General features: G+C 34.3%; 1 protein-coding gene across 1 annotated transcript; it reads right to left on the bottom strand.

The window, feature by feature from the left end:
- Positions 1–466: 466 nt before the first annotated feature.
- On the bottom strand, positions 467–2,603 carry LOC137247231 (zinc carboxypeptidase-like). Its single transcript, XM_067778339.1, has 2 exons — positions 1,966–2,603; positions 467–1,912 (listed from the first exon to the last, which is right to left on the bottom strand). Exons 1-2 carry the CDS (start codon positions 2,359–2,361, stop codon positions 920–922), a joined length of 1,389 nt encoding a protein of 462 aa, XP_067634440.1. The 5' UTR covers positions 2,362–2,603; the 3' UTR covers positions 467–919.
- Positions 2,604–14,918: the final 12,315 nt, after the last annotated feature.

The raw sequence follows: 14,918 nt of genomic DNA on the forward strand, positions 1-14,918 counted from the left end.
CAGGTCATCCCTCCCTCCCCACCCTCAAGTTCCATGAGGAGCTTGGGGTCGCCAGAGCCTCGTCTGTTAGTGAAACCCGATTCGCCGCGGATAGGTGAGGTTGACAATTGGGTTTGGAGAAGCTATATATTGCGCTGGCAACCTGAAAGGGTTGCGCTACACAGCCCCTTGAATGTGGTAATTTAGTCGCCTCTTACGACAGGCATACCTACCGCGTGTATATTCTGACCCCCTAACCCGCTGGGGGACATATGCGACAGTCGTGGCATAGGGTTAGTGTGATTGCCTACCAACCGGAAGGTCCCAGTAAAAAAATAAACATATATCAAAAAAGCCTTTTATAACCAAGTGTTTAATGTGGCAGCTTTTGAAACAGTATTATACCAATAGACAGAAATGTTTGTTCCTTCTAAATTTTTCCCTAAGCCTAGTTAAAAAATTTACAAAGTATTCAAAACACCAGAAATAATATTTTTAACATTTAAGCATGTTTCTTTTATGATCATATAAATGATAGATTAACATTTTTTAGACAAATTGTATGAATGTATGGCCGTGTATTTTATTTAGTTGCTTATTTGGTTAAATTAGATAGAGAAGTATAACGCAGAGTAAACATTCACGGCAGATATACATATGAGCCGTTTATTTTGAAAGTGGCATAAGTCATTTCATGTCGTTTAGGTTCAGTGATAATTTGTTTGTATCTCCCTCCAGTTTGTTAGAGTCCAATATCCAAAAGATGTAATTCTTATTATTATTTTATAATTGTAGAACCATTTATATATGTATGCATTCGTTCAAAAATAACAATGCCTTTAAGACCATGAGTTGGAAATGACTTATGCCACTTTCAAAATAAACGGCTCATATGTATATATGTAGTACATATAATTAAAGGTATATGTATTTCAATGCTTTAGTTGAAATACCCTTTATCGGTAGCACCTTGCAAAATTGTTTTTATTGCAACAAATGCCTCTTTAGCTGTATCTTCTATTTCATTAGCTGGTAGTATAAACATGTCCGGACTATCAGGTGGTCCTCGCAGCTCGAAAGTATAAGCAATTGGCACTTTCATCTTGCTATATGCCCAATCCATACTGCCACCACTGGATGGATAAATTGTTTCAATCAAACTGCCACTAGTATAATTACTACCCGTCAATTCACGTATACGTCCAGCAGCATTGCGCCCAAACTCTTGCAAATCATCATAGTTTGCAACATGCTCTTTAGTGTAACCATATGGAAACATTATCATTTGCGAATATGAATGTAGGGCAATGTATGTTCTAATTTTCTCTTTTTCCACATTTGAAGATATAAAGTCTATTAAGCGTTTGGTTTCCATTTCACTACCAGCACTGGGACCAGAGTAATCATAACGACAAGGATCAGAACTAGCGCCAGTACTATTCCAATGATCAGGGTAGTTACGATTTAAATCAACACCGCGACATGTGCCAAATATTTGCCGATTCTTACGCCACATGCGATCATGTTCAAAAGTGTATTTGTACCCATCCGGATTGATGCAAGGGAATATAATCCAATTATAGTTGTTTGCCAATTTTTCTACATTATTTTCTTTGGACGTCAACAGTTCATTGATTATATACGTAGCTGCCGCAGGGGCTATCCATTCGCGTGCATGAATACCGCTCTCGATGAATACTGCTTTATTTGAAGCATTGCGCGACAGCTTCAAGCCCTTTATGGGAACACCTTGCGTACTGTTACCCATGTCAATAAGTGAAAGATCATTTGGGTGCTGTGCCACCATATATTCCAACCATGCATAAATCGTTTGCAAATGAAAAAAGTGTTTCCAATCGAATGCCGAAGCGGCGGTGTCAGCAGGCAATACATCTTTCATATTACGATCGATTTTCTCTTGAAAGTTGTAAGTCTGAAAAAAAAAATAATAAAATTTAGTGCATACACTTTTAGTCTATAACTCACCAAGACACGATGTTTCACAGCATACGTATGCAATAAGTCCGCAAAGTCAGCCACCCTGTGCGCAGCAACCAATATCGAGAGCTTCTGGCCCACTTCTCGAGCATGTCCTATAAAAGTCAAGCTATCACTTTGCTCTTCTAGTTTTTGGAATAGATCGACATGCTGGTCTGTATCTATTTCAACCTTGTAGACACGGTAATGATCATACCGAGCTATATCTTCTTGCGAATCCTTAATGGCACAGTGCGTCGAAGATGAATCGTGTTCTGATGTGAGAGCAGTACATTCTCCGCTCTCGTCTGACAAGCTTACCTTACCATGCGCTGACATATTCGCAACTATAATGATCAGCACGAAGAAAATGCGCACACTTGAAGATGAAGGTAGACGGTGCATATCTATATTTTCTCTTTTCTAGTTTGAATATTTGTATGTATTCAGGTACATTCTTAGGTCAACAAATATTTTCTGCGGTATGTTTGGTTTGCTTTTATCATTTTTTTATATGTACAAGACACTGGATCACTGCTGCTTGATCTAATATTCTGCTTTACATTTTCACAAAAAAAAAGATAAGAACTGACCGACAACATATGGTTTACTTGACTCCAAAAACACTCGAATATTTTATTCATGAATCTTTGCGTGCTACCCAGCAAACATCAAAAAAAATATTTCCTGAATCAATATGCTGAGCAGAGAACTGCAAAAATCAGAATTTTCTTCATTTAATCAAACACTAAAACTTGCATTCACATTCAATCATGCGAATAAACTCATAATTGAATAAACTAAGCATTTGTCTTTACTAGACTCCGTTAAGGCCGCGGTACAATGACATTTTTCATATAGATGCGTTTAACACAAGCTTACGCATTCCAATAACATCGCCACAATCAACCAAGATGTTGCGTTTGTAAATATGAAGGAACTTCAGACTTGGCAATTGAAGTTAATTACGCCTTGCCCATTCACATACAAAATATCGCGAAGCGCTGTTATAAACATTCTCCCTATACAGCAAAATACTTGCTAACATATTTTGTGTCGTAATCGATTGTTATATTGCAGTTTTCAATTGCGAAATGTGTTAGAAATTTTACCAACCATTGGGACAAATAATTTCACTTGCAAAGTGTGCCAACACCCTTAGCCAAAGCAAATGTCAAATTCTTCTTCGTATGATTTGCTTGGAACAAAATTGGGGAGTTGGCGACTTTTCAATATCAGATGGCGCCAGTGTCGCTAATTCTACCATTCTCCATAAAAATACGTGCGATCTGCTTACAATGCATAAGCTTGTGTTAAACTCATCTATATGAAAACTGCTTATGTGACGGAGCTATTAGCATGATTGCCATCGAATGACCGAACAGGTTTTGCGTACGATTGTATTGATCAAACGAAGGCAAGCGGAAAATGAAATCAAAGCACGAGAATTAAGCGTCAGTTACCCACGAACGTACGTAGAAAAAACGTTTCAGCTGACACGACCTAACTTATGAGTGTACAATGTAAACGAAAACTCACCGACGTTCGACGCACGTACGTACGTAGCCCGGAACGTAGCAATCAAACCATTAGTATCGTTTAAAGCGGAGTCATTGGTGCCGTTTGTCATATCGCTGTAGTCGTATCCCTAACGTAACCCTATATGATACATTGTGATCGATTAATGGTGCCTTAACCTAAAAATCGTGAAAATTTCATAAAAATTAAGAAAACGCAAAAAATTACAAACAGATTCCACAAAAAATAAGTTTCTTAGTCATAACGTATCAAAAACAATGAATAAAATCTAGAAAAAGTTATAAATTCACCAACTCAAATATTTATAGGTTATGGATATGGCGGAAAACCAAAAACCAATTGGTTGGCTACGATGCGGTTACGACCTTAGAGTTACGATACGGCACCAATAATCGATTACATTGATTCCCATAAGGTTGGTCGAATCAGCTGTTATAACGTTACCGATACGGTTACCGATAACGCACCAATGTCTGCAGCTTTAGTTCGGCAAACACACAGAATCGTAAACAATGGCCCCTATTATGAGACAAATTCGAGAGGAAAGCTTACTGGAGTTAGCCAGAAGTAGAAGACGGATGAGATGCTTCAAATCCTTTGGAAATGAATTCCACCACATAAGTGTAGCTTTCTAAATAAGTTGTTAAATTGTTGATATTATAAGTTTTGTTTATAGATTTATTCAAAAATTCAGACTGTCCAAAGAAGGGTTCATGGACTTGTTGTCCAGTACAGATGAACTGCTGCAGCAATGCGCAAGAGCCGAGTCTATTCCTAATATTTTTTAATTTTGGCAACAGTTCTCCGATTTTGTACTCAGCGATCCTACCATCTGAGCATTGGAAACGAAAATGCACTCGGACTTGCCCAGCCAACTGTGTCTGTGGTACTATCAGAGGTGTTGAATGTCTTGGAAAATATTATTTGTGAAAGATGGATAAAATTGAATTACGAGGAGGCTGAGCTGCATCAAGCAAAGTTGGATTTCTATAATGTGCAAGTTCCTTTGCTATATGGGGATTTTGTTTGATGCATTTGTGTGATGGATTTGTTCGTAATTGAAACTAGTCTTTCAAGCTGTTGTTTTGTACTCACGACCTTGGACCTATATAAAATTAATTCAAATAGTTCAAAATTACTACCCAGTCAGCATTTTTTGAAAATTTTGATCAAAAATTATTTAAATATCATACCCCAAGATGATTAAAAACGTTCAAATTTAAAAGCATTTTCTGTTCGAAAATTAACGTATCGTCGGGAGAAAAATTTACCATAAATGTGATTATTCTTGAATAATCATTTATGATTCCTATTTCGAAACGCTTTTTTACATATTTGATATCATTGTAAAATTGAGCTTTAATAGTTTTAGAGTAATATTTGACTGCTTTTCACAGTCATTTTCTGATCATATTCGTGAATATATTTCAATCGTTTTGGTTAAGATTTTTGAATCATTTTTGAATGCAATTTTGATGCATTTATTCTTCATATCTCATTCAAAATAGGACACTACATAATAATCTTATTTCATCAGGGAAAGAAAGCATGCGAAAGTGAGCTATTCGAGCCACAGCTAACTCGCAAACAAACTTGACCGATATACACCTGCGACTAAAACATCCAACATCAGCATTATCGTCTGCATCTTAAAATACGGATACGATACGGGATGTTGAAGCCGTATCCAGGTATGTCAAGATATTTTCACTTACCTGGAGTTCAAATAGCTCACAACATATGTATTGTCCAATCATTATGTATTTTCTGGGAAGCTGAAGGGGACAAATGGTTGGGGAAATCTTCGTTCGTGAGCAGCATTACATTATTTTTGTCTTGAAAAATATTTTTTGCATAAATAATAAAATTCTTATATATTTTTTCTTAGCTTCATGATTGAAAAAATATGTGTATTCAGTCAATAAATATATTCATAAAAGATTCAGAAAGCTGAATGAAAAATGATCATAAATTTTTGATCACCTAAAGTAAACACATTTGGTTCAAATATGATTCCAAAATGTGATTGAAAAACTATATTCAGTTTTTGATCATCAAAGGTAACCATATTTGATTATTCTTTTTGTTGGTTTTTATGAAATATTAATTTTTAGTCATTAAAGGACTTCAAAAATGATTCCAAAAATTGATCGAAAAATGCTTTTTAGTTTTTATCATCAAAAGTATTCATATTTGATTATTTCTTTTGTTCAATTGTATAATAACTCATTATTTAGTCAGAAAGAGTAATCAAATTATATTGATATGTAGGGAAATTCAAAATTGAATCACCTAAATGCTGAGTGGGTACTAGGTAGTAAAAAAGTAGAACATAAATACAAAAAACTTACATTTTAAACAATTCTTTTTCTATTCGATACAGCATTGACACCAAAATTTCTATTCGCTTGAAAATTAGATACACAACGAAAATCTCGACAGAGATGAGTTGTCATAATACCAATTTCAAATTCGATTTTCGATAGCCAGCACAGATAGAAGATCGAATAAAGCTCATAATAGGGGCCAATGTTTATATGTAGCTTGTCGCCGTGACGTAAGGGCAGAAGAATCATGCAAATATTCAGACGCATGGAGTTTTCATATTTGCCTTTTCATTCCGATGAATGTAATCGCTGCTGAGGCAAACGCCAGAATTGATTATATTCACGCATGCAATAAGTTGGTTGATTTTAAATCACTGTCGATTATGTTCGTTTAAGCAAGTTGGATCATTGAACACGATCATGTTGCGAATGTAATCGAACGTTGTTGTTCGATTTTTGCTGTTCTCTTATTCTGAGCACTTCTCACACATACATACCCGGGTGGGGTTATGAAGCAACAATATTTTTGCCTGTTACATATACCATTATTGCATCATTAATGAAAAATATTAATTCAATTTTGTTTGTTCATAAACTAGAAGCCATCGGCAGACGAAAAATTTAGTTTTGGCATCTAGGAGGATCCCTCTACCAACTCTTATTTATATTTCTTGTCAGAGCGTGGTGCACCAAAGAAAAATATGACCTTTGCGATTATTCCAAAACCGCTATGAATATGTAACGGTACTAAACAAAACCTGAGTATAAAGTTGGTAAAAAAAATTAATTATTATTACTTATTTATATTCCGAAAAAGTAAACATCTTTCAAAAACTAACCCGGGTTTGTCTCTAAATCAAATTCGACATTTTATATTATACAAAACTAATGACATCATCAGCGTACACTAGCGGCTTGTAGCACTTCAAAACATTTGGAAGGTCTTTAATGAACAGCAGAAACAGCACTGGACCAAGGTGGCTGCCTTGAGGAACACCAGAAGTAACATTTATAGCTTCTGACCTACAGTTATTAAATATAACTGTTGTTTTTTCTATCCATCAAGTATGAAGATATCCAAGATAGAAACAAAGGCGGGAAGCCAAAACGATCGAGTTTGAGCAGAGGAAGTGAATGGGAAACTTTATCAAAAGCTTTACTTCATCACATGAGTTGTGAACTCAAGCAAGTTAGTCTCGGTAGATTTACCCGAGCAAAAACCATATTGAGACAAGTCAATGATTGAGGATACCCTATGATCTAGTTGCTTTGTGACGATCGATTCAAAAAGTTTGGGTATAGCACTAAGCTTTGCTATTCCTCGATAATTTGAAACACATGATCTATTCCCATTTTTGTAAAGTGGTATTATAAAACACTCTTTCCACTTTCTGGGAAATATCCCTTGCTTTCGGGATGCGATAAAAAGACACGTAAGAGGTTTATACAGGAATTCAGCACACGTTTTTAAATAAATCAGCGAAATAGCATACAAATTAATTTTTAAAATATTTTGTAAAAAAAAAAAAAAAACATAAATAAAAATGCTAAAATTTTTTAAGTTAAACAAATTTTTCCAGTTAAGAATAAAAATTTTCTTATACGTTAATAATGTTAACTAAATACCAAGTAAAATGATAAATAATAAAATCAAAAATTTTATCAAAAAATTAAATTTAGTTCATTTCTCAGAAAGATTATTATAGAAAATCTTCAGCATGGCTTGGTGGACAAAGATTGCGCAAGGCATCATGATAGTGATAGCCGGATACGAACTAGGGAAAGAAAGCTCTGAAACAACAGATAACAATATAATCAAGTATGAGCCATCAACTAAGGTAAATACAGAAAATACTCCGAACATTCCAGATGTTTGGTTAGCAGTTATAGGTTGTGTATTCATGCTATTGATCATCACAATAGCTATGATGCTCAAAAACTATATGAAGCACAAATTTAGGCAGGTAAAACCCGCCACAAATCGTATCTAAGAAACACCAGTTTTTGCAACCCATTACCTAAACCAAACCCAAAGCTGAGGAACAGCAATAAACAATTCAAGTAAATCTCAAATAGTAATCCTAAAAATGTCACAGTCGACAGTAAAGGCAGCCCTGCCTAAAGCGAACAGCAAATCAAAAAAAAAAACTTTTTGCATAAATTCCTGACAGACATGCTCATGAAGCAATAGGAAATTCTAGGACAGTGGAAGTAGGCAAAAACTAAGAACGAAAAAAAAAAATACAAAACTTTTAAAACCAGCCCATAACAACAAAAGAAAAAATTAAGAAAAAGTCACAAAGAGAACCTATATAACTATAGAAATATTAAAGCGCTATATAAATTTGCAAGAAAATACTAGTCGCTCTCGTTTTCATCTTAGGATAGAAAAATGTTGGCGTAGAAAAATTTTCAAGCAACCAGATTGTTGAGGAAGTTATTGACTTAGGACAATATTCGACCAGGCATACAAGAAATGCCGGCAATCCAGGACTTGAAATTTATAAAGAAAAACACAGTTGTCCTGAGGGACAAATTGGTGATTAAGAATTGAATCTTTACTGCAGTAGGCGAATTTATAAAATAATAATTGGTACCCAAGTTCTAAAAGATCAAATAATTGCACTAACCAAAGAGGTTGTGCATGTGACAATCCCGGTATAGAAATAAAAATAATTCTTCATAAAAGTCATGACGATTTTGTCTTGGTGGCCGCCGCAGAAATCGCATGACACATAAGATCAAAGATATTGCTGGAAAATAGGGAAATTATCGAAAATATAAAAATAACATTTAAAGATACGAAACATTTTTTTTTGCACCCACTGTACCTTCCACTTATCCATTAATAGAACTACTATCAATACATAGCTACCCCGCTCTTCCGTCAGCAACCACTCTATTGCAGGCATGCTTAACCAACGAACCGATATCATTTCGTTACGATAAATAACGTTAATAAACGAAACAAAGTCATTTCGTTTCGTTTATTAACGTTAAGAACGTTAAATTAACGAAATGATTTTGTTTCGTTTTCTGCCGTATCAAAACGAAATCAAATCGTTTATGTTGATTATTAATTTCAAACTATGCTGGCAAAGCTGATTGATGGCGGAGTCATTAAAGGTGAAAGCATTAGCCAAGCTGATTGCAACTTTTCTCATGAATTTTGACAGTACGAACATTTCTCACAGTATTTTTGACATTACCACCAACGAATTACACAAACAAATTACATGGAGTTTGTGTGTGTATGTCCGCTCGCTGTTACCACCTTACGGCTTCACCATGGCTATAGCATTGCCAGCACAATTCAAACATAAAGTATCACGTTTTTGTTAACGTTTTTAACGTTAACGAAGGCTTTTCGTTTCGGTTAAAAACGAGATACAATTTATCTTGCTAATTTCGTTATCGATAATATTTTGAAGGGTTTCAACGGAAACGATGGAAATTTTTTGATAAACGATTAGCTTAACGTTAAGGTGCATCCCTGCTCTATTGTCTATACAATTTATTACAGATTTACCTTATTATGAATGAAACAAAAAAATGTCAAGTGAAAAAAAATCTTTTTTTTTCCTTGAATAATATGCGGAATTAGTTTAATAAAATAAAATAAATATAATCATTTATTGCCTTAGCCTCATAAGGTCATAATTTTACATATTAGGAAAAATACTTTACTTTAACCGCAATAGATTAGAAAATATTAATAGGAAAATATTTTTACTCTAACCCTCGTTAGATAGATAAACAATAAAACTTTTTACGGTAACTTATATACATAGAAAAATTTCAATAGGAAAATAGTTTGGTATAATTTAGAAAATAATGATAGGAATAATAAAGATAAGGAAATAAGAGTCCATAAGAATAGGCTTAAACCCATTTAAAACATCTTTTGATAATTTAAAGCAAATAATCATAAAATAAGCATTCCAATTTACTCGGTTATTTAATAAAAATTTCTAAATCGGATTTTATGTGAGTGCACACATTTAAAATCCGGCTGTAAAATAAATAAAATAAGTAAAATAAATAAAATAAATAAAATAAGTAAAATAATTGTTAAATTTAAAAAAATTTTATACGTAAAATAATCGTTAAATTTAAAATTTTGAAAAAAAAGATTTGTACAAAACATTGAAAAAAAAAATATATATATAAAATGTAAAAATAATAAGAGTATCAAGGTCAGCAAATTAGAAACAAAGTACATAAACTCTTTCACTACAATATCAAGTTACAGTAAAATACCAAAATCATTTAAAATGCAAACAAAGAGTCTTATACAATTGTTCACAAAACAATTATATAATCCTCTTTTTCTAAGGCGGATGGTGTAGCATTATGCGTCTTGCCCACCTATGCAATACATTTGCGGCATTACGCACCATGAACTTCTATGCCAATACATTTTAGTAATAGCATAATCATATTACAATATTATGCGACATAAATTACATTGACCTAACACAGCGGTTAGCTAACATCAATGGAATGCCGAATAACCTTTGTCAGTTCACACATAACAAATTCTGCCGATCGTCAATGTTAGTTTGTCACGAAAATATTTACATACAACCAATAATGGAAATTAACCAAATATTCACATACAAACATTTTACATGAATATCAATCTGCCGACTTTGCATACAAATCTACATGTATGCATACCATTTAATACAAATCTACATGTATGCATACCACTATTGCAAATGTACATATTTTTAGTTTGTTAGTATTAGGATAATTATGAATGTGTAGGTTAAGAAATTACTTATAAAAGAGAAAGAATTTCTTTAATAAATTCAATTATTGTCAGACATTCAAACTCAAACATTCCTCTTCTTAATTCGAACATTTGACTACGTACTACTGAATAAGTTTTCCTGAAATGTTTAAATAATGAGTTGTAAATAAAATTGTATTCTAAAATGGGAATGCTGGCGGTACTTCTGATTTAGAAGGCACTAGGTAAACCAGGTAAGGGGCCACCGAAATTTTAGGTGCGACGGTGGCCATGGATTTTGAGGGTGGGCTCAGCACCGGGCGTCGCAACAAAACCCGCGGCGCCCCCAAGTTATATTCGGCCCCTTTTGTTTTTCCCCCTTTTATTTTTTCAGCTTTTTGGTTTTAAATTTTTTTTCGGATTTTCAGCAGTTAGTAACCGGTCATGTCCGGTTCGGTAATTATACCTTTCATGAAAATGAAATGGTATATTAATTTCAGGCATGCTTAACCAACGAACCGATATCATTTCGTTACGATAAATAACGTTAATAAACGAAACAAAGTCATTTCGTTTCGTTTATTAACGTTAAGAACGTTAAATTAACGAAATGATTTTGTTTCGTTTTCTGCCGTATCAAAACGAAATCAAATCGTTTATGTTGATTATTAATTTCAAACTATGCTGGCAAAGCTGATTGATGGCGGAGTCATTAAAGGTGAAAGCATTAGCCAAGCTGATTGCAACTTTTCTCATGAATTTTGACAGTACGAACATTTCTCACAGTATTTTTGACATTACCACCAACGAATTACACAAACAAATTACATGGAGTTTGTGTGTGTATGTCCGCTCGCTGTTACCACCTTACGGCTTCACCATGGCTATAGCATTGCCAGCACAATTCAAACATAAAGTATCACGTTTTTGTTAACGTTTTTAACGTTAACGAAGGCTTTTCGTTTCGGTTAAAAACGAGATACAATTTATCTTGCTAATTTCGTTATCGATAATATTTTGAAGTGTTTCAACGGAAACGATGGAAATTTTTTGATAAACGATTAGCTTAACGTTAAGGTGCATCCCTGATTAATTTCGTCACGAAACCGAAAATTGTAAGTCCTTAAAGGAAAATAGATAGACCCACCATTAAGTATACCGAAATAATCAGGTTGAAGAGCTGAGTTGATTTAGCCATGTCCGTCTGTCCGTCTGTCTGTTTGTATGCAAACTAGTCCCTCAATTTTTGAGATATCTTGATAAAATTTGGTGAGCGGGTGTATTTGGGTGTCCGATTAGACATTTGTCGGAACCGACCGGATCGGACCACTATAGCATATATCCTCCATACAACCAATTTTTCAGAAAAAGAGGATTTTTGTAATATCTTACCCAATTTAACAGATTGAAGCTTCAAACTTCACCATATACTTTCTTATATTGATGAGATCGGTCGTATATATAGTATATATCCCCCACAACCGATTGTTCAGATAAGGAACTTTTCGTAATTACTGCCCCATTTTAAGAGCTAGAGGCTTCAAATTTCACCGAATACTTACGTATATAGCATATATTGTTGTCTGAAAAAATCATAGAGATCGGTTGTATATATAGTATATATCTCATACAACCGATTGTTCAGATAAGAAACTTTTCGCAATTTCTACCCCATTTTAACAGCTATAAGCTTCAAATTTCACCGATTGCTTAAGTATATAGCATATATTGTTGTCTGAAAAAATCATAGAGATCGGTTGTATATATAGTATATATCTCATACAACCGATTGTTCAGATAAGAAACTTTTCGCAATTTCTACCCCATTTTAACAGCTATAAGCTTCAAATTTCACCGATTGCTTACGTATATAGCATATATTGTTGTCTGAAAAAATCATAGAGATCGGTTGTATATATAGTATATATCTCATACAACCGATTGTTCAGATAAGAAACTTTTCGCAATTTCTACCCCATTTTAACAGCTAGAAGCTTCAAATTCCACCAAATGCTTAAGTATATAGCATATATTGTTGTCTGAAAAAATCATAGAGATCGGTTGTATATATAGTATATATCTCATACAACCGATTGTTCAGATAAGAAACTTTGCGCAATTTCTGCCCCGTTTTAACAGCTAGAAGCTTCAAATTTCACAAAATGCTTACGTATATAGCATATATTGTTGTCTGAAAAAATCATAGAGATCGGTGGTATATATATTATATACTTCATATAAACTCTCATTTTTGCCCCTTTTTTACGGCTAGAAGCTTCAAAATTCATCAAATTTCATCAAATAGTTACGTTTACGTCATATATTTTTGAAATACTTGATTCGTAGTCATAGTTTTTACATGCAGACCACAAAAAACGTGAAGCTTTGAATCCTCACACAGATTACCTACCTATTTTTTATTTTATATTTATCTTAAAAATTGTTTAGATATGTTCAAATTTCACTAAATGCTTACGTGTATAGCATATATTGTTGTCTGAGAAAATCATAGATACCGGTGGTATATATATTATATACCCCATATAAACTCAATTTTTGCCCACTTTTTACGGCTAGAAGCTTCAAAATTCATCAAATTTCATCAAATAGTTACGTTTACGTCATATATTGTTGAAATACGTGATTCGCAGTCATAGTTTTTACACGCAGACCACAAAAAACCAGAAACTTTGCATCCTCACACAAAGTACCTACCTGTTTTTTATTTTATATTTATCTTAAAAATCGTTAAGGTATGCAGATCTGTTCACTATATATTTCTTATCTTATACATCCAATTATTCGGAGATTACGAACGGGATAAGATTATTGTTCAGCCCCATTCATGAAAGGTATGAAGTCTTCGGCACAGCCGAAGACAGTCCCGTTCTTACTTGTTTTTTTTTGCGTTTAGTTTTTTTTTTTTTAATTTTTAAATTTTGAATGTTTAACGGTCTGTCCGTGACATCCGGTTCGGCCGGATGTTGTTTTACTTTGAATTTCAAGCGTTTTGAGTCAGCTCTGCGCTTTTTTGACGGCTATTTTAAGGCATGATAGGAACTTTTTCCTGTTATGGCGCAGGACAGCAAGGTTGGCAAGGGCCCAACCCAGCCGACATGACTAGCCACAGTGCAACACAAGATCATGCCGACTGCCTTCCTTGCTGCTCACATAGAAAATGCGTAAATCATAACAAAAATACAACAAACTGTAATATATTTGGTAATTCTATACGACAGCATGACACTCTTAATACACGTCCAAAAATATCAAGAGGGGTATCAAAAGACGCGTTTTGGATCCAGGATCGCGAATCCGTAAGCGGAGGGAAAAAATTTTGGTTATTTCAAGAGATATTTGCAAAAGAAATTTTGAAAATTTTCATATGGTTGTTGTAATTTTGATGATTTTGTGGTGCCAACAAAAAAAAAATTGTGAACATAAGTGTTTTCCGCGGATATAGTTTTGGTCTCCAAACCGGTGTTCAACCCAATGTAATTTTTTATAAGTGAATGCAGAAAGGTGTTCTGCGCAAAAATACTATGGATCCCTCGGTTTCGGAGCACTCCTCGGTCATTTTTCGGTTTTTCGTTAATATCTTTTGAACGATCTAAAATTTTTATTTTCCGCCTTCGGGTTCTCTCGGTATTTTTGGACGCGTATTACCGGTGTCTTTCTGTCGTATAGAATTACCATATATTTTTGCGTTCTAACAATTATATTATGATAATTTATCCAAAACCGATTTTTTTATTGGTGGAAAAAACCAGAAAATAAGAAATCTCAACGGTCAACCGCATTCCAGAATTTTCAATTCAAGAATTGTATTGTGATTTCCCGCAAAAGGAAGAATCAGGCCACGATCCTATTCTGAGGCATTTTCTTCAACAAATTGTTTAGAAATGTATCAGCGTCTGCGCGACGAGAAGAAAACCCGACTTACCGCCAAGGTGTACGGAAGAGATACATATCTACTAATAATAACAATTTGGTGTATATATCAGAGGAGATTAAGGTCCAGCTTTCCATCCAATTCGAAGGCTACTTATCGTGTATTCGTTTTTCTACGAACTGTCTCACCACAAATTTTCTTAAATATTTTTGATGGATAGGCCAACACAGTTAGGGAAGATCTCCACTGGGTTCGGAGAAGCAGGTGGTGGAAGACTTTGATCTCTCTTGGTGCCCCTGTTGGCGTCAGTTATCGCGAAACAGGGTTAGCTGGAGTGACTTGTTACGCAACGACCAGCATCTCCTAAACGGTTAAGCTCCAATTAAAAAATGTATCTTCCAACCGCGATGAAAAGGACCAAAACAAACCAGAGAATATCTCCAAGATCATTTTTTTCCGCAGTAGCGAG

The sequence above is a fragment of the Eurosta solidaginis genome, chromosome 3 (genome assembly GCF_040869045.1).
Source record: "Eurosta solidaginis isolate ZX-2024a chromosome 3, ASM4086904v1, whole genome shotgun sequence".
Taxonomy (NCBI): domain Eukaryota; kingdom Metazoa; phylum Arthropoda; class Insecta; order Diptera; family Tephritidae; genus Eurosta; species Eurosta solidaginis.